The sequence below is a fragment of the Morone saxatilis genome, unplaced genomic scaffold (assembly GCF_004916995.1).
Source record: "Morone saxatilis isolate NCDOM2014 unplaced genomic scaffold, NCSU_SB_2.0 Contig10, whole genome shotgun sequence".
In the NCBI taxonomy this organism is placed as follows: domain Eukaryota; kingdom Metazoa; phylum Chordata; class Actinopteri; family Moronidae; genus Morone; species Morone saxatilis.
The window spans coordinates 2838617-2858399 of record NW_023339652.1 but is presented as its reverse complement, the minus strand read 5'-3'; the positions used below and the strand labels follow the sequence as shown (position 1 = coordinate 2858399).

The window sequence follows — 19783 nt, the reverse complement described above, 5'->3', positions numbered from 1 at the left end:
TTAATAACATGTAATATAGGTCCTAGAGACAGATCGCTGATTGCTGAAATCACCTTGGGACGCGGACGCAGGGGTAAATTTCCCATCCACCACCTCAGTGACCTGAGGTTCATTTTCTAGTAGCGGCCATGCATAACTAGCTGTTTTCACGAGTGGAAGGTGGTTTGAAACTTGTAGCATGTAGATAAGCAGCATAGGTAGTCTTTACTCCTCTGTTAAAACCCTAAGTTTGTTTTGGGGAAAATGGAGAGTAACATGAGGAGTTTGATTTTTCAGTTGTTGGAATCGTTTAGAAGTTAGAAGCTTACATTTCAGGCAGGGCCCTCGACAAAAGGATAGTTTAAGCTAAAAATTAAAGATTACAACAGCAACCCTTACTCCTAAGGAAACCAAATGTGTAAGTATAACTACAGTCAGCAGCCTGTGGAGGTAAACCCTTCCTGTATCTACACCCTAAATTTCCACATGCGACAGTTGACATGTGCGCCCACTCATATGACATCAAAAGCAGTTTATCTCAACCCTTATGATTGCAACCAATGAGTGTGAATGTATGTTAATGGCCTAGTGGCAAGTCTCTTGTAATTCACTCATACAAGCCAACCATGTGTTTGTGTTAGTCACTGGATAGCCAGTTAAGCTGGTTTTAGCACATGGTATTCAGAAACATTGCTACTGTTTCTGCTTCCCCTTCTTGGTCTTGGACTGCTTCTTCTTGGTCTTCTATTTCTCCATCTTGTTCTCATTCTCGGTCATCTTGTTTTTACTTTTCCTCTCCATGTTCTTAGTTTTGGACTTTTGGTCTTCCTCTTGTTCTGGTGTAAAAGTGTCTCAGGGCTGAGCCAGATTTGTGTCAAGCACAGAAAAAAACTAAACTGGTGCTACTGAATATTATATCTGAGATGCATACACTTGTAAATGAATGAATGTTTAAGCCATCTGAATTTAATCGGGACACATACGCTTGGAATAACGAGTGTACGTGCAACACCATACAGTGTTTATGCATGTGTGTACGTGCAGCATTTAATATATTTTGTCCTTCTCTTCTGTCTCTACAGATGCACCACCCTATTCAGATGAAACCTGCAGACAGTGAGAAATCTAACGGTGAGTGGCCAGACACACACACACACACACAGACGCATCAATATCACACACACATGCATCAATAGCCTTTTTGAATTTGCTTGGTAATAGCTATCTCACCCATGTGTTTGCTCGCTGCTTGACTGGCAGACGGGGCGAGGTACTGGGGGAAGAGATTGAGCGGGAGACATAGAGAGGAGCAGAGAAAGAGAGAGATGGGGGGGGGGAATGCTGATATATATAAATATATTTTTCTATGTGTGATGAATTATTAAGGTGCTTCAGAAGGAGGTCAGTGAAAGTTGAATCGTTTTGGCCTGGTGGTGAACCCACCTCTCTCCCCTGTGGCTGCTCGCTCATACAAACATGCTGTATGCACCCTCCTCTCGCCACGCACACACACACACATACACACACACACACACACACACTCTCACTTAAATGCATCTATCTTACGCACCCACAAGGACCGTCACACATCCGTCCTCAGATCACCCCATTTCCAAACTACATATCGCAGATCCACTTGTGAATTGATTTCCTATAGCGAACCTCTTCCTCCATTCCTTCTTATTCAAACGATGAAGCTGTAGGCAGAGGAAGTATCGGGATGCCTATAACGGATAGGGCCGGCGTTATTTCATATTTCTCCTATTGTCAACAAATCCCATGAAAAGACAACACAGTTTGTCCAACTATAAATACTTTATGACTCTTCTGTCTGAGGCACTCAGCTCCAAGCCCATTGGTTCCCACTGAAGATGTACATTTTTAAAAACAGCTCACAAATAAAGTGTCTTATTGTTTAAAAAAAGGCCCTGGAACAGCTAGTTTTAGCAAATGTTACACAAGCACAGTAGTCGAAGAAGTTTTATGATCCTTTACTTTAAAGTACCACAATGACAAAATACTCCACTACAGTTAAGTAAAAGTATGTCATTATCAGCAAAATATACTTAAATTGTTAAAAATAATAGTACTCACTGTGCAGTAAAATGGTCAGTCAGTGTCACTTTTATATGTGATGTTTTTGAAATAATATTGCTGCTGCATTAATGTTTATATTGCATTTTTTAACTTTGTTATAATGCACTTTCCACAATCCAAGAGGGTTTAAGAAGTAGGAATTCATATTTAAAATCACCATATTTGGAAATACATGGTTTTCACTGGACAGGAAGTCATCTGAAAAGTACGTCAGATAAATATAGTTGAATAAAAAGTACAATATTTGCCTCTGAGATGTCGTGGAGTCAAAGTACAACGTTGCATAACATGGAAATACTCAAGTAAAGTACCTCAAGTTTGTACTCAAGTTCAGTACTTGAGTAAACGTACTCGGTTACGTTCCACCACTGCTCGAACATCTTTAGCCTCTGCAAAGTGAAACGTGAGCAGGGCGTAATTTCCGGAGGGATTTTGATTTCATTTGATTGCTTTGAAGTGTGCATGACCTTTCAATCATGGAGTCTCCGGAGAACCACAGGGAAGTGAAGCTGTATTCCAACCCATCCTTCCTTACCTGCATCGTCAAAACACGAGAGGGAGAAATGGAATAACTTTTGGAAACACAAACTATGTTTTCTCCGGCCGCACTACGACCCACGAGCTAAGGAAGTCAAGTGTAGCCTATTATGATGGGAGTCGTCGTATTTGATTGGATAAAATGTATTTATCCACCCTCAAGTGCAGGATGAGTCATCTGAAATATGTTAATGTTTCAAAGGAAGTAGAAGGAGACTTGAGATACAAATACTTAAAAGATAGAAGCAGTTAATGAAGGGACACAGAATAATAGGGTATCATAAATAATGTGGTGACGGAGGTGAATGTGGTTGTTTTTTCTTGAGAGGCTACTGCGTTTGAAAAGCTGTCCTTCTGTTTTATTGTAGATTTTTGTACTGTGATCACGTTACGCTGCTACCTTTTTTTTATCTCAATGGGACTCCCTGGTAAAATAAAAGTAAAATAATTTCATTGTGCCTTTAAAGACAGCTTTACAAGGTTGCCCTGGTATCCCAGTCTGTTTTTAATTGGTTTCATTTTGATGCAGCAATAACATTCAGTATAATTTGTCAGGTTCATTATGTTCAGTGATATTTAGTCGAGGTAGATTTGGAAACTAAAATAAAATGATGTTGAAGTTGTAGTTTAGTGGGAGAGGCAGGCAAACACTGTGGACATGTTGTCTCTAAGCGAAATCTGATTTAGTGTCTATTTTAAGGTTCAATTACTCAGTTGTGAAAACGCATAATGTAATTTCCCACTCGCCTCTGCAGGGTTCAGATTTCTAGTTTGGGATTCATCCGTTGGTGAGGTATAGCGGGATTCTGAAATTACAGCCCCCTGGACAACCATGTCTTTAGAGGCTCATTGGTGGTCGATTGTCCGCTGTTTTCTGATCTCTTCCAGCTGATTACATGCTGTCAATACTAAACCACATCAAACTGAACCTAAATATTCTCCACAAAATCAATTTTAGGTTATCACGATGGCTTTTGTGACAATCTTAAGGTGAGGTTTTGAAGGGGACCACTTCCCAATTCAACCATGGGATATTTGTTTGCTGCCCATGCCTCTGCAGCCACTTAAATCTTAGGGAGATAAAATGTTTTCCCAGAGCCAAATTCCTGGTTATAATCCCGAGACCTCGCTGCTGAAAGTCTTTACCTCAGGTGGAAAAATATTTCCCATTTTAAATTGTTGTCAGCAATATCTGTGAATTATTCAGTGTGGCAAAGCTCAAGAAATCTCAGCAGCAGATATTTGAACATTCTGGCAAATAGAACTGAAATTATTTGCATGGCTAAGTGAGAAAATGTGTGTTTTTGCAGTTTGAGTGAATTGACCCTTAAACGGAGTAATTGAGCAGAATATGAAAATGGATAAAGCCATGATTGGATGAATTGACCATTAAAATCCAGTCGCAGGTAGCTTTACTAAAAGGATTTGACAAAGTTTGAAAGGTGTGTTTATACATGAACCCTGTGTGTATGCATATTAAGGCAGGGCCTTTGCCATAACTTTACATAACAGAGGAGTCCTTCTGGCTGACACACAGACGATGGAGTAGCATCATAAGCCACCTGCTATATCACTGTCCACTGCAGGGGAATACAATAAAATGACAGCATCCAGCAAGGCAGGGGAGAAATCCTTATAAAAGCTATCATCCGCTCCACTGAAATATGGCAAAATACGACTTTATAAGACATAACCGTCAGGGTAACGATGGTGGAACTTAATAAAGCAGCCACTACTCACAGCCAGAATGGTGAAATATAGAGCAGACCATACGTAACATATCCATCCACTTAATGGTAATGACCTTTAATAAACCCAGTGTTAGAGTCGCTGTAACAGTGAAGAATGACTGCTCAGAGGTTTATTAGTTTAGTCAGTGAAGGAGATGGAAGCAGAGAGAGAGACAGAGAGATGTACAGTATAACAGAGAGATAGCGTTATTGGTAAATCGTGTGTTTCTTTTCACTAAACTTTTGTGAGTCTTTTCTTAATGTGTCGAAACTCAGCATGAAGCCAATTCTGCTCCAGTTTATCCCAGAATGCAAAGCTGACTCCAGATCATCCCAGAGCCGGCTTTATGAGTCTTATCACCCGCCCGCCTGCCTGTGCGCCTCGTCCGAAAAAACAGAAACAGTCAATTGTAACGATATCTCCTCTCTTTCTTTTCTATCGACACAGAGTAAATTAATTACATTGCTGTTAGACTTGTGGTAATCTTCCTCTGGAGTGATGCACACTCACACACACACACACACACACACAGTGTGTACAAAGGAGTTAAAGCTTTTTGAAACAACACTTATCTTGGCAGCGTATCCCGACGGTTTGTTTTTTTAAACACACAACAATTCAAACAGCAAAATAAACAAGTGCGCTATTGATTTCCCAGAGTGCAACAGACCGCTTATCTCTTTCGCCTCGCGGTAAGAGCTGACAGTTTCCTCATTAAAAATGAATTGGATTAGCATTACATTGAATGTGGTGGGAACGCATAAACACACACACATTGTTTCTGCTAGCGATGAGGAGTTCGCTCTCAGCCGAATTCACACTTAACCTCCCTCACACGCAACGAAACCCCCGGCCCAAGTTTCTCACCGTTACCTGCAGCCGGCCTCGCATTCCTCGACGTTGCACAGTAGGAGGAGGGATTGTGTCAGCGAAGGAGAAAGAGAGAGAGAGAGAGGGGAATCCACAAGGGAGAAGGGAGGAGGATAGAGGAGGAAGAGGAGGAGAGGTGGAGGGAGGAAGAGGGTGAGAGAGGACAAGCTGGAGAGTCTCAGCAAGCAGTCGGCGTTGAAGTGATAATGAGCCATTGATCAGAGCCTCGCAGATGGCATGATGAAATACATGAACTCTGTCTGTGTTCATCTCTCTCCCACTGTCTTTTTTCTTCTTTCTTCCCCTCTTTCTGTGACTGTTTCTTTTGATTTGTGTTTTGTTCTGTCTCATTCCATTTATCCACATTTCTCGATTGTCCTGTTTTTGTTTTATCTTTTTGTTTTTTGTCTTTTTATTTCGTTCGTTTTCATTCTCTTTGTTTTTGCCAATCTTTCTTTCTCCTTCACTATTATTCTGTGTCTTGTCATTGTTATATCTTTTAGAAACAGTGAATTCCAGTGCAACAGGATGCCTGTTCTCTGGCTACCTCCATGTAATACACAAAGATATAAATGTAGTGTTAAAGGGGTAGTTACCACTCCTGTGCAGCCTGTTAGCATAGCTTAGCACAAAGGTTGGAAACAGAGAGAAACAGCTAGCCTGGTTCTGTACAAAGGGAACAAAATCCACCTAGAAGCACCTCTAAAACTCAATAATTAACACAGTATATGTTATTTGTTTTTAAATATGCAAAAATGTAAGTTGTGGTCCAATCCTCTCAACTAACTCTCAGCATGAAAGCAATTTTACCAAAATGTTTAACCATGTCTATAAAAATATGACATATTGTACAGAAGAAATACAACAATTACTGTGCAGTCCTTCCCTCCATTCACACTGTTTGTATTCTTCCTCTCCTTGGCTCCGCAGCGGTGGAAGACAGGAAGTTGTTCATCGGCATGGTGTCGAAGAAGTGCAACGAGAACGACATCCGGGTCATGTTCTCTGCGTTCGGACAGATCGAGGAGTGCCGGATCCTCAGAGGGCCCGATGGACTGAGCAGAGGTGTGTGTCGCTCCGACTCACTTCCATCCACACGTAATACTCTTCATGTGAATATTATTACCAGAACAGCCTCCAGCAGCTGTTGCTGTTCATTGTGTCATGGCTCAGACTGAAATTTGCAGGAAGTCTTTACTATGTCACTGTTCAAGTAGAGTTGGCTGGTTGAAGACGGTGTCTGAGTCAATGGCTGGTCTCAGAGTTAAAAAAAAGCAACATTTCACATTAAAATAATTTTTTTTGTTTTCATGTCCAAAAAATCTAGGAATTTATCCTATTGTCATTCTTTAAAATCTGAAACCTTAAAAAACATCTTTCTAGTTTAACCATTTATTGCGCGTTTAACATACTAAGTATTTTGCATAATCAGCAGCTCATTTGCATGTTTTCAAGCATTTTTCTCTTCACTGACTATTTACTGGAAGTTTTTTTCGAGCTGTCAATGTCACAATGAGACACTGTTTCACTCTGGTGATTAGTGTCTCTCTGCAGCACGAAACATAAAAAACTTTTGGAGACATAAACTTCAGGAGACAGTTGGTTTCATTTTTTCTGCTTCCTTTTAAAAAGCTTTCCCCATTTACCTGAAATAGCCTTTTTAAGTGGAGATCAGACTACACAATATTTTTGTCTTTTGACATGGTCACTTTTTCAAATTAGGCAATTATAGAGTCTGAAATTCTTGCATGTTGGACTTTGTGTTAGACTTGCTTGCCGCATACTTGCAAGTGGTACATAGGTAATTGGGAACAAGTTGCATCAAGGCGCCTGATAGCACCAATAACAGATCTTTACATGTGTGAACACACAGTGAAGGTGGGCCGCATATATATGTGTATGCAGAGAGTGAGTAATTTAATGCTCCTGAATCAAGGGTTCATTCCTCTTCTGCTTCACTGTGTTTGCAGTTCTGTGTGTAGAAATTGTAGAAAGTAGGTAAAGAAATTGTGCCATCCTAGTCTTTACGTCTGAACATTGTGAGATGCTGCAATAGTTGGCTTCACATTAATGACACACATCAAATTAATTTATTGTATGAATGTAGTGCCCAACTCTTATTTTCGTTCCCAATACCCCACACCTGTCATGTCGGGCCATTGTTCGGCTGATAGTGTATTGTCTGAATTTGGTAAGTCTTAACTATTTGAGGTCCAGTGTGTAACATTTAATAGGATCTATTGGCATGAATGGAATATAATATTCATTGGTATATTTTAATTTACCGCCATATTGAACCGCCATGTTTCTTCAGTGTTTTTCATGAGTTTCACAGCCAAAGTAGTTTCTCCTACACACTTGGAAGTCTAAGCTGTATTCAAATCACCACTAGATGCTACTAAATCCTACACACTGGTCCTTCAAGGCTACAGCCACAGGATACAGAAACTGCAGAAATAATTGTAATGCACTAAGAAACCAAACCAAAGACCAAAGAAACCAGTAAGAAACCAAAGAACAGTAGAGCTGACCTCTCAAAAATTGGTGCATCTTCTGTTTGGGTTTCATCAGTTTATCTAGTGTTTGGGCAATAAGTTACGGCGTACACATACTCTTCTTTCCTGTAGCTTAAAATCCCTGTGATAACTCGGTGGTGCAACGCTGCCTGTAGCATACCAGGACCAACAACTGAAGTAAGAGTGATGTACAAAGCAAACAAACCCAACAAACCAAATATCCTTGCACTGCCTCGTGTATAAAGCTTTGCATGTTATCTTAGTGAATCCGAAATTGAGCTTATTATTCATCATTCTGTGTCTACTAAAAGCATTGTATCAGTTCCTGTTTTCAACCAGCTGCTTTTTGAAAATGGTTAAGATTTCCTTCAAGGTCTCTAAAGAGTCATGTTAAGAAGTGAATACAAATGAACTGTAGCGACATCTTGAGGCTGTTGTGGCCACTGTGAATACATGCTTCTCCTTTTCGTTCTATATATCTCTTTTGCCTCTCTCTCTCTTTTTTCTCCCCCTCTTGCTCTCTCAGCCTCAGCCCCCGATCACCTGCCCCCCCCCCCTTCTTACTCCTCTGACCTCCTAACCTCCATTCATATCCTTCACCTTCCCTGCCGTTCCAGTTTAGCCTCACCGTAAGCCAGTCCCAAGCTCTTTGATACTTCCACAGTGAGGGCTGAGGGCATTTTCAAACCGGCAGTCCAAATCAGGAGACGTGTTGCTGCTTGTTGCATTTACAGTATGTGTCTGGTTGGTTATGTTTCGCACAGCAGAACTTCATTTTCAAAGCCATATTACAGCAACCATTTTCCTTTCCTTTCCGTAAGTGGTCAGGAAAGACTAAACACACACAGAGGATGCGCTGTTTGATCACTGTTTTTCCTCTCATTCTTAAGGTCATATAGAAAGTAAAGCAAGTACACATGCTTAAATTGAACTTTTTAAAGACAAGGAGTCAGACACGGTGATACAATAGGTTTTTTCCTTGCTTTGAGAAAATCTTTTCATGATTTAACGCCAACATTTTGCCAAATATTCTAATGTTAAATCCAGGCATTACACAAGAAAGGAAAGGAAATCCTTGTAATAGCAATCCTTTCCTTTTCTCAGTTTCTCAGAGAAGTAAATGCTGATTTGGCCACTCAGATTTGGCGAGAAGCTGTTCCAAAGTCCACAAGAGCACATTTAATTATGACTCCAAAATGTGGCAACTCAAAACTTTTAAATTGCTCCAATTGATTTGGAGAGGGGTTCACGCTGCCTCCACAACAGGCAAAGGCAAACAGCCTACCTGTTGAATTCATGGCATGTTGGCCTTGTGTAATTGGCAATCATTTAGGTTACATAAAACCAAAAAACAGGCCTATTAACAAGCAGTTAAACCAGCTGGATTTTTGAATTTGTCTAATATGTTCCCTAACAAACTTGAAAATAACAGGCCTAAAAATGCCCAAAGTCACAATTTCAGTGGATCATAATGTCGAAATATGACCAGCCGTATCACTCCCAGCTGTAAACCAGCTGCCTCATCTATCAATCCAATCTCAGCTATTGTACCTCTATAAATAGTTCTTGTAGTAACACTGGGACCCCTTCCATCATCAACCCCTCAAACGCACACATCTGCCCAGCCCCCTCATTTCTATCTCCTCAATAATCCTTACCTCCCCCTCCCCTCTCCCCTTTGTGGTTTCTATGTGCTGAGGAGATGGAGGGGCTTTTGAAACTCTCTGTCCTCCTATTCCTCCTCCTCCTGTCACACGAGCTGTCATTGTCATCGTCACGCAGGTTCAGTGTGGATCTGTCACGTATATTTTTTTCTGTGGTTGTCGGACGTTATGGATGTTTTATCGTTGACTTGAGTCTTATTTATTTCAATGTGTCTTCTCTCTCTCTTTCTCTTCAGGGTTGTCTCTATCTAGAACCAATCTTTGCCTCAAACTAAGCAACTCAAACTCCCATGTTCCTTTGCTTCTTCAAACAGCACCACCCTGTATCTATCTATTCACCCTGGCTGTCCTAGAATCCTCTCTTGCATCAATTTGTCCTCTTTTTCCCAGACATCCCACATCGGCCTCCTTCCCTCCCTTCCCAGATTCCTTCTTCCATCCCTTTTCAGCTCCTCTCTTTTGTCCTCATGAATATTTCAGATGCGATGGCCAAATCCTCATTTCTGTAGAGCTGATATAAACCACTTAGCAGCTGAGTAAGTCAAAGAGGAAATGCTTGTAGTCCAGCTCGGGTCTGGCTAGTAAATAAACAACCCTAGCCAGGTTGGAAAATAAATAGGTCTTTAAGGATTTCTTTGTTCCTGCGAGTCCCAGAGGCCTTCAGTCCCACCTAGCTGCGCTGCTGAGCTCCTATTAAAACGTGGTATCAATCAGAAGAGTGCTCCGCCATCCCGCTATTAATAAAATATGGATCACACCACCAGTGGATGGCTGGGCCTTGGGAGCTACCCTACTTTCATTAAAGGACTGTTTGGTTCTCCGCTGACGACAGAATGCGGCCCGTGAGGTATTTTTAGCGCTCAAGCCACGTCCCATCCCTCTGCCGTGAAAAATAAGACATGTACCAACCAGCCAGAAAGCATGACTTCTAAAGTTGTTGTTGTTTTTTTTTTATTAACAGCTTCAACATTAATGAATCAATGTTCAGGCGCTGAGGAATTCTTTATTTAGAAACCTCAGCAGGATCAAGCTGGAGAAACTGGCTTAACATGGACATATTTTTATGAGGGAAAACATTATTCTTGTCTGCCAGTTGGACACAAACCCAGGAGTTTCCATTAGATGACAACCAATGACGTTGTAGCTGACCAGTTTTATAAATAGAGTCAGGACCCATCAGGCCCAGTCTGGAGGGCTAACCCAAATGGAAGCCCCCTCCAGAACTGATCCAGTTCTGGGGCAGCGTTTCTCTGCAGAGGATGGGGCAACCTCCTGGAAAGTTAAATGACAGATTGTGGCCCGTCTAAAATAGACAGTCCCCTGAATCAGTTGAAAAAATGACCCCTTTTCAAATGTCCTATCTACAGTAATACCAGCTAGCACAGCAGCCCGGCACTGTAAAGGACACCTCAGAGTGTTTACTAGGTCAGTGCTGCAGAATCTGCTAACCTTGAGTCTCTTTTTATTACCTTATTACCACTCTAATGTCTCAGCAAGGCAGTTTTGAAAGATGAGTAAACTATAACTTCAAGTTGGCAAGGACATGTAAATAAAGCAGGACCAGTCTGAGACTGGATACTGTAGATATTAGTGTGACAGCCTAAACAAATATAAAAAACCCATTCAAAGGTGGTGGAAGTAAAACATCAGCTGCGTCTTCCTGCATCGTCTTAAAATATTGGGGCCCAATTGAAGCAGTTTTTACTGTTTTAATATGAGCTTTTACATTTCAATGTTTACAATAATGGAGTTTCCCTATCAACAAATAAAAACTCCTGTTTACATAAAGTATTATTCACCAAAAGGTACTCTGCCGAGTGCTTTTTCTTGCTTTTTTGTCCAGTGTACAAGTCTGGTTTCCACCGAGTCTGAACACTTTGGTTTGGTTGCAATAAGCAACTAAAACTACCTGGTTAAGATCAGGTAAAGATTGTGATTAGGATTAAAAGAAACCCTTGTTGACTTTTGGTAAAAAATTGGATGGGAATCAAAGTTGATATCTTTATATACCCAAGGATTCGCCTCAACCTCCTACCGAAGAGGTTTTGCAGCGCTAAAACAACGCCATGCTACTTTCACCTTTGCTTCTGACAGAGAATTGAAAACCATAAACATGGTTTCACAGTAACAAATAATGCTGTAAATGGATTTTTTGCTGAGGCGGTCTTTTGATTCCGAACTCCTGCCGAGCACCCAATTCACTGTTAAGAAGCACACTTGTCCTGTGTCTGACACGTTGTACTTAGCTTGACGCACACAGTGAGTTATCAGAAAGATTTGTCCTGCGAAAGTGGTCAAAAGACATGATTATAATATTGATGTAGCGATGAGTGGCCGCTGAAAGGACATGTTCTCTGTTGTTAGGGAGAAGCCTCTGTCGGAAATCTGTGTAGTGGATGAAAGCGGGAGAGAAACTGACCATCCGTCACTCTCAGCCTCGTTCTATCACAGCAACAGCAGGCTTTTGATAGAGGTGGAAGAGGACAATGATCACATCTATTCCTCAACACATCTGTCCTTCCTCTCTCTCTCTCTCTCTCTCTCTCTCTATCTCTCTCTGTTTCATTATCCGTCCTCACAATTTCTCCTGTTTTTTCCTCTCTGCCCCTTCATCCCATCCACACAGCCCGGGAGTCTATCTGATGACCCAGGCTATTAGTTTTTTCCTCTATTGCCAAGCCACGAGTCAGCAAGCCGAAACTGAACGTGCGTGTGTCTCCGTGTCTGTCTGTCTGTCTGTATGTGGGTGTGTGTGTGTGTGTGTGTGTGTGTGAGCATGTGTGTAATCAGTTCAGGCCTGGCTGCGCTAACATGGCTTGGTGAGTTTGTTAGCATATTATTAGTCCGGGGGGTTGTTGAAGCACTTCTCACATTATCTCCTCTAATCACTCCCTAACCAGCCAGGCAAACACAACCTTGCATTACCCCCCTACCCACAAACAGCCAATAACAAACTCCCCTAAAACTGCCTCTGGCTGCGTCCGATCTTGATTGGCTAAAATCAGTGTCAGTCACGGAGGAGGTCGACCGCACCTCTTCTCATCTCTTCCTCCCTCGTCCTTGTCTCTCTGTGGATTGAATTAATATGATTTTCTATCTGACTCCCGTCTTCTCGAGCCCCTGCAGATATCTTGTCCCGGCTCGCCCCGCCCCACCATGCCGCCGCCACATCTCTTTCCTGTTTGACAAAGAGAGAAAGAGGGCACCCAATCAGACACACAATGCAGGCCCAAATGAATTCAAATCGCTTTCATGCAAATTTGCACTGATTTACATCGTTGAATTGTTGAGAGAAGAGAGCGGTTGAATTCAGGTATGACTAATTCGGCCAGTGTGTAGGAGCGGAGAGGAAAAAATAAGAGACCATGACAAAAAGAGCCGAGGAGGAGGAGGGAGGCATCAGCCAACCAATCCAAAGCCCCAGTGGTGATAGTGGTTGTTTCAGATGTCCTGTGGTGGCTGTGGATGGGGCAAGGTGGTGGGACGGGGTCTGGGGAGGGGTTGTGGTTGTCATGACACATGTGCTCGTTTTTCAGCTGTTGTTTCCACAGCGACTGAGAACACTGTTGTCCGCCTGTGAGCTGTTCTCTGTATCAATCTCTGTTTGGGTTTTTTTATAACAACGACGTGTCCAACCCTTTTGTCTTGTTTTTGTTCTTTCTTGTCTTCCCTCCTCCTCCTCCTCCTCCTCCTCCTGCCCTTCTGCCCTCCCCCTCCTCCCTTCCACTGTCCCACCATCCCTCCCTCCTCTCCTCCTCTCCCCTCCCTACAGGATGTGCGTTTGTCACGTTTTCCACCAGAGCTATGGCACAGAATGCAATCAAAGCCATGCACCAGTCTCAGACTATGGAGGTACTGTAACTCTTGCCCTTTCTTCAACTCTTCTCTTTCTCTTTCTGTCTCTTCAGCTCTGTTTAAACATGCACTTCACTCTGTTAATGTGCCGGAAATGTAATATGTCGGCCTCATGTTTGAATATCTGTAAGCCCCTGAGTCACCCCTCTGTAAAAGTCATGACTTACTACTCAATGTAGGTTGAACATTTTGGTCACACTTCCAGCATGGTTTGAGGCTGAACTGTTGCATTAATGTAAAGGCTCCCGCTGCAGTTAAACAGAGACAGATTAAATGTATCTTGGATTTCCTTGTTAAGGTTTAACAGGCAAAACGCTTTTTCCTTTTTTCCTTTTCATGTCATCAAACAGAAATTTCACTATATTAATTTTTATATATGCTTGGGCAGTAATTGAACTGTTTAAAATAGAAAAGAAAGGCTTTAGGAAGTCAGGTGACGTAGTATAATGAGTGAGAGTCTGTGTAGGGACGAGGTCGTAGTGGATGAACTTTTGACTTGCACCCAGGAGACTGCGGTTGGTGTCAATGTTGACTTAATATTTGTATATTTTAAAAATTATATTCAGTTTTCAGTTGCAGTTTGGTTAGGTTTACAGTATACAGTAATGTATCCACACATGTCATGTGTTGCAAGTAGCAAAGAGTGTCGCCAGTGCATTGCAAGCTAACATTAGAAACAGATGAAATAAAAATTAAGCAATTCTGGACATTTTACATACGTGTCATAAAAGACAGCAACTTTACACACTCTGAGACGGCTCCTCTCGTTTTCTTCCTCCCTGCTGACGTAATGAAATCAGTGATTTTTGTTTCCAGCTAGGACAAACTTTGGTAAAGTCTCAAAACCGCAACAAAAAAGCAGCACCTTTGACACAATGGGTAGGTGGTATTACAGACCTCATCAGCTGCACAGCGACCCCGGCGGTGCCGGGGACAGCTTCTTTGTGTTCCCCCGGTTTTGGGGCGCCCTTGTCAACATTGTCAGGCCGGTGACAGGGCAGGATGACAGGGCTGTGATTGGGAGAGAATTACATGGTATAAGACGAGCGTGAGTGCATGTACGCGTGAGTCAAAGAGGGAGACAAAAAGTGGTAATAACAGGCTGTGTTAAAGGAAAAAGACGAGTGGCGTTCACCCCCGTAGCCCCCTCATTAGAGCTGATCATGATAATCATGGCTGCCATTGATGTGCCGTGACCCTGACATGGGGAAAACGCATGCTCCTTCCTCCGTCTGTCTGTGTGTGTGTGTGTGTGTGTGTGTGTGTGTGCATGTGCGAGCAGGGATTTTCTGTTTATATTGTCCCACTGCGAATATCAGTGAAGTGTCTGTGTTGATTTATGTGGCCGAGCAGCAGCAGCAGCAGCGTGTCTGTCTTTCTGAGTAGAAGGAGTGACACTGTCCTCCGACAGCGTTAGTATTAAGCTAGAATTATCCTCGCTCTGAGCAGTCGTCTGCCACAATGGGCCTGGTAAACACTGCCAGTGTCCCTTGCTTTTATCAGGCGCACAGAAAAAAAAGCCTTAAACCATAACACAACGATATTGCAGTGGACAATGGCAAAATACCTTCATTTCCATTTGAAAACAAGCTGTCTAGCCCCAGGCGGACCTAAATTGCCGCAACCGTTTGTTAATGTTCCTCAGTTTTGCAATTTAAAAGTAATTACTTCGGGTCCGTATGAGGGAATGAGGTCTGGTAAATAGAGTTTGGTTATTGTCTTGGCTCTATTGCACCCCACTGTCTTAGATAGGGCAAGATTGCGTGTTTGTGTTTGTGGTGTGTGTGTGTGATCCCCGGCACGTACGCACCGCATGTCACTAGGAAAAAGGGAGGCGGCCTGGGCTGTCCATTCGTTGATGGCCCTGTCACTGTCATATCCATTCTCATTACGCTGTGACATTCAGGTACACGCTAGCACACACACACCCACACACACTTCTCACGCGAACACACATGCTCGCTGAATGTCAGGCCGTAATGAAAGTGGATATGAGCGAGACAGGTAATTCACTGTCGAACCTCTAAAGACACACAAGGAGAGAAGTGGGTTGGCTTCATTGTGTTGCATTTGTGTTGATTTGTGCTTTACATTATTCACTCCCTTTATAAATACTCATTTAGCGCTCAGTTCCCCCTGTGCAGCGTTCCATCAACACTGATTTCTGTTTCCACCTTTCTTTTTTTTCCCCCACATGACACTGGAGGCCCACTTGCACATTATCCTGCCCTCGCTGCATGCGCACACACCCCCGCCATGAATGCACAAGCGTTCAAGCGCATGTAGACAGCCGCTTAAGTAGAGCATGAAAGAAAACAGAGCAGTGTCTGTTTAAATAGTGAACAAACACATCTGTCAACTGTAGGGAAGAGAGGAGACAGATACAGAAAGAAAATATTAGATTAGATTAATCAGGGGCTGATGGTTGTACAAGACACCATGTAAGGGTGGATGATCCCACTGGTTTTTAAACAGTCATAGGCAGCCTGACTTACAATACATACGTAGTAACATACATAACGTTTCCACATTAAACTAGACCTAGAACTGGAGTTGTGTACTGACATTATCCCTAATATTTCTAACAATGGGTCAAACCCCGAAAAAAGCCATAATTTTATTCAGGTATCGGAACGTTTGTTACTTTCCTCTCGGTGCTATAACTTCCAGGTAACATGGTAAAGAGTGAGAGGAACACGACTAATCCTAAACATAACGTGAATAAAACTTTAATACATAACCTCATCTGCAAGCATTTCATCTGCAGTGGCGGTTGTTTAACATGAGCCAACGCTACTTCACTTCACCTTTACTGTATTTAGTCACATCTGACTCATGTATTTGCCCTCAGTTGCCAGTAGCGAGAACACTCAGCTATGTATATTCTAATGCAGTCCAGTAATAAATCCTACTTTCAACTTTTTGATTTTTTAGTTTATAAACTGCAGTTTGTGTTGCTGTTAAATTGTATCGTGTTATACTCATTGACATTGGCCAAAATATTAGAAATAGCACAGTACAATTCTAACTACAATGTCCAAACTGAGTATAAAGTTGAATCAATACCTCTCTTGAAAATTGAACCTTCATAAAGATTGAATGGCGTTGTTGTATTTAACTTTAAAATTTGTTTTAGCTATGTGAATATAATACCATACTTTACACCCATGGTGATGTATTATTCTAATGCTGGCTGGGCATTCTGCGCAACCTTCTTCTGTAATTTTATCAGTATTAGTGATACATTAGTGCCTACTTCTGTAGAAATATGGATTTCAAACAGCTGCCTTTGAAGTGTTTTGACAAACCAGATTTAAATTAACTGAGCTTCTGTATTTTTGAATGAGCTTTATTTGTAGAAGAAACATAGGTTTGCCTGTTACATAGGTCATCTTGATTGTAATTGGTCCGGTTCTTTACTGAAAATGGTCCAACCTATTTTAGCACTGCACAGGCCTAGTTCCAAGTATGTAATTGTCTGTGAAAATGAAAGTTTTTGTAAGCAAAGTGTTTTTGGGACATCAGGTTGAAGCGATGTGCACAACAAGTACAAAGACTTTGCGTGCAAACTTCTTTACTTAACAGAGCCTCCTGCTTTCCTGTTAGTAGCTTAAGATCACATGGTTTGACATTTAAAGACTATGTAAGTGGTAAGGAAATGAGATAGAGAAGGTTCAGAGCACATAAACTCTATTGAAAGCTATGAGAGATTGATTTTCAAGGTAATCGGACCAGCGCTTATAAGTTCAGTATGCGCGTGTGCGTTTAAGCATTTTGGGAAAGATGGGAAGCGATGTGTAAAACTCTTCACGGTTGTCTCAGAGAGTTGGCTTCAGGGAGTGTAGTCGGGTTTATTAGCTGAGTGAACTCCTGGTTAAGTCGATCACAAGTCTGTAACTTCTGTCACAGACAAAAGTTGGACTTTTCTTGTGTGTAGACAGTGAGACGAGGTCAAATCACAGCCGGAAGAAGGTGCTGAGGTGTACTTTCACCGCATGACAAATGATCCATATGGTGTAATTACATAATTATACATTTGGATACTATAATTATGCCAGGTGCTTATTGCCATGTCTGCAGTTTAATGAGAGACTATAGGTTGTCACGCTGTCAGCCTACAAAGATCTGTCTGTCAGTCACAGGTGTAGTATGATGTCATCACAGAAGAAATGTGATTGGATGACATTTAAAGGAAGGGACAATCAGCCTGCTAAATGATGAGAACATTGACATCCATATCTCAGTTCCTTCAATGATTCAAACTTAAAGACATATGCTGTAAAGATATGTATCCAAGTATGGCATTTTTGTGTAGAAGCTTTATCAAACATTGTAAGAAACAGACAGAAATAGAGTGTTTTCCCTGTAGAACATCTCCTGGTGAGAAAGGTTCCTGTGAGACTTTGAGCACTTTATTTTCTTAAGATGTGAAAGTTGTGCAACAGGGGAGACTGTCTGCAGCTAAAAATCACTATACTGAAATAGCATCAAAAAGAAATCGATGCTACACCACCAGCATCGAGTTAATGATGATAATGTTACTTTAAAAATATATGAAATCAGAGACCATTTAGGACAAAACAGTAACAACTTTTTTATGACAACAAATTAGCATTTTTATGAGATAGCATTATTCGTCTCTTATTAATAACTTCAGAATATTCTCGTGTGTTAACAATCTACAAGGGTCTCATGAAATATTTTGGTGCCCATAGAGAGGAGAAGTCATCACGTTGCCCCCTGCTGTTTGTGTTCAAAAGTGGACAATTCAAAACAAATCAGATGGATTGCAAATTTAGTTTAACACAACATGAGGTGTAATTGTGCCCAGCGGCAGGGTTTTAACAGACGCCCATCAGCAACAAATACCTATAACCATTAGTTTGACGGATATTCTAAAATGGACCAAAAAAGTTCCTAGTCCAGTGATAACGTGTGCTTCCTGCCTTTGGTGCTTTAGAAAGGTGACTCAGTGGCTGTTGTTGAGTTTAGAAAGTCTAAATATACTGTACATCAGATTTTTGCAGGAGTTATCTGAAATGTGAGCTTAGAAACTCAGAAAACAAAGTCCTATTTTAAGCTAATGGAATGGGTTTATACACATATTTTCTTATATTTCTCTGAGTTCATTCTCTCTTGCTTATTAAAATTGTAATCCTGAAGATTTCAGTCCTGGTTTATCTGGCAACACTGCAGCAAACACCCAGAAGAAGCAACTTTGTCAAAAATACATCAAAAAAGTAACTAGTGTATCTGTTTGCAGTGCAGCCTAACATGACCATGAGTTTGGTGTATTAATAAAGAACCCGGTCAATAATTTGACTTTTTCCATCATAGGATGAGCAGCCCCGATCTGATTTGATTCTGCACGTTTTCCACACAAAAGGACTTTTTACCTATATTTGCTGCAATTTTTAAAAGATCTGCTGTCGAAAAAATGTTAAAACGTGGTAACCTCTGTGGCAAATATTTTGTGCTTCCTGTGACTACTCCACAATTAAAAACATACCCTGTTTCGCCAGTCAGTGTGAAGCAGCAGCATTAGCAGTAACTTAATCCAGCTCTGATATGGCAATAAGAGTGAAGACTAAAAAGTGCTATCAGTGAGGTCCAATTAAAAACAGTAATGTTGGATTGTATGCTGCATCCTTTCCTGGAAATCCCTTCTGTTTTTGAAGGCAATTTGAATCTACCACAGGAATGGCGGCTCTGCCACTTACCATGAAAACTACTATATAGAGAGGTCATTACAGAATTTCTGTTATTGCAGACAAGGGTTTGATTTTGTGAAAATCATAGGCATAATATATTAAAGAAGCATGTAACCCTTTGGCTTTTGTGAAAACTAAAAAAACACCTAATTTAGAAATACATGGTTTTCCATGGACAGTGCAACATCACTGTCCATGGAAAACCATGTATAAATGGTCGTGAGTAGTAGTTATCGACCTCCGTCTTTCAAGCTTCACTGTGTGGTCGAGCGGTCCTGGGCACACTTCATCCGGAGGCCATTGTGGTTCTTTTTTCATTTTTATTGTGACTGTTCATACTATCCTCTCTATCTGTCTTCTCTTTTCTTGGCACTCAGCTACACACTACACACGCACACAACACACACACACACACACACACACACAACGTTTCTATGAGGAATACTAAATTACAATACATTCTTCTGATTCCCAGATCTCTACAATCTGCGCCCTCGCCCCTGGGTCAACCTTTCTTCTGGTCATCCCAATCCTAATTCTCTCCTGTGTTTTCCTATCTCCTCTACACACCACTAACCCACACACACACACACACACACACACACAACACCACACACACCACACACATCAAGTCTCTCTTCATATGAATGATCGAAACGTTGGAAGAACTCAGGAAATCACTGTTTGCGTCGAACCGCGTTCTCTGGACTCAGAGATAACTGAGCCCTTGTGGGGGGCGGGGAAAGGAGAGCAAAGCCCACTGGCCTATAAGAGTCAAGTTTCTGTGTGGACTCTGTGCTGTGTGTGTCGTGTGTGCTGAGAC

At 41.6% G+C, this 19783-nt stretch overlaps 1 protein-coding gene across 1 annotated transcript in view; it reads left to right on the top strand.

Annotated features, from left to right (window-relative positions):
• Positions 1 to 19783, top strand: part of celf2 (cugbp, Elav-like family member 2) — a gene marked incomplete in the record, with an annotated part of 193632 nt that overhangs the window by 150196 nt on the left and 23653 nt on the right. Inside the window, 3 exon segments of the mRNA XM_035675514.1 lie at positions 1062 to 1110; positions 6145 to 6312; positions 13167 to 13246. Coding sequence (XP_035531407.1) covers positions 1062 to 1110; positions 6145 to 6312; positions 13167 to 13246 — 297 coding nt within the window.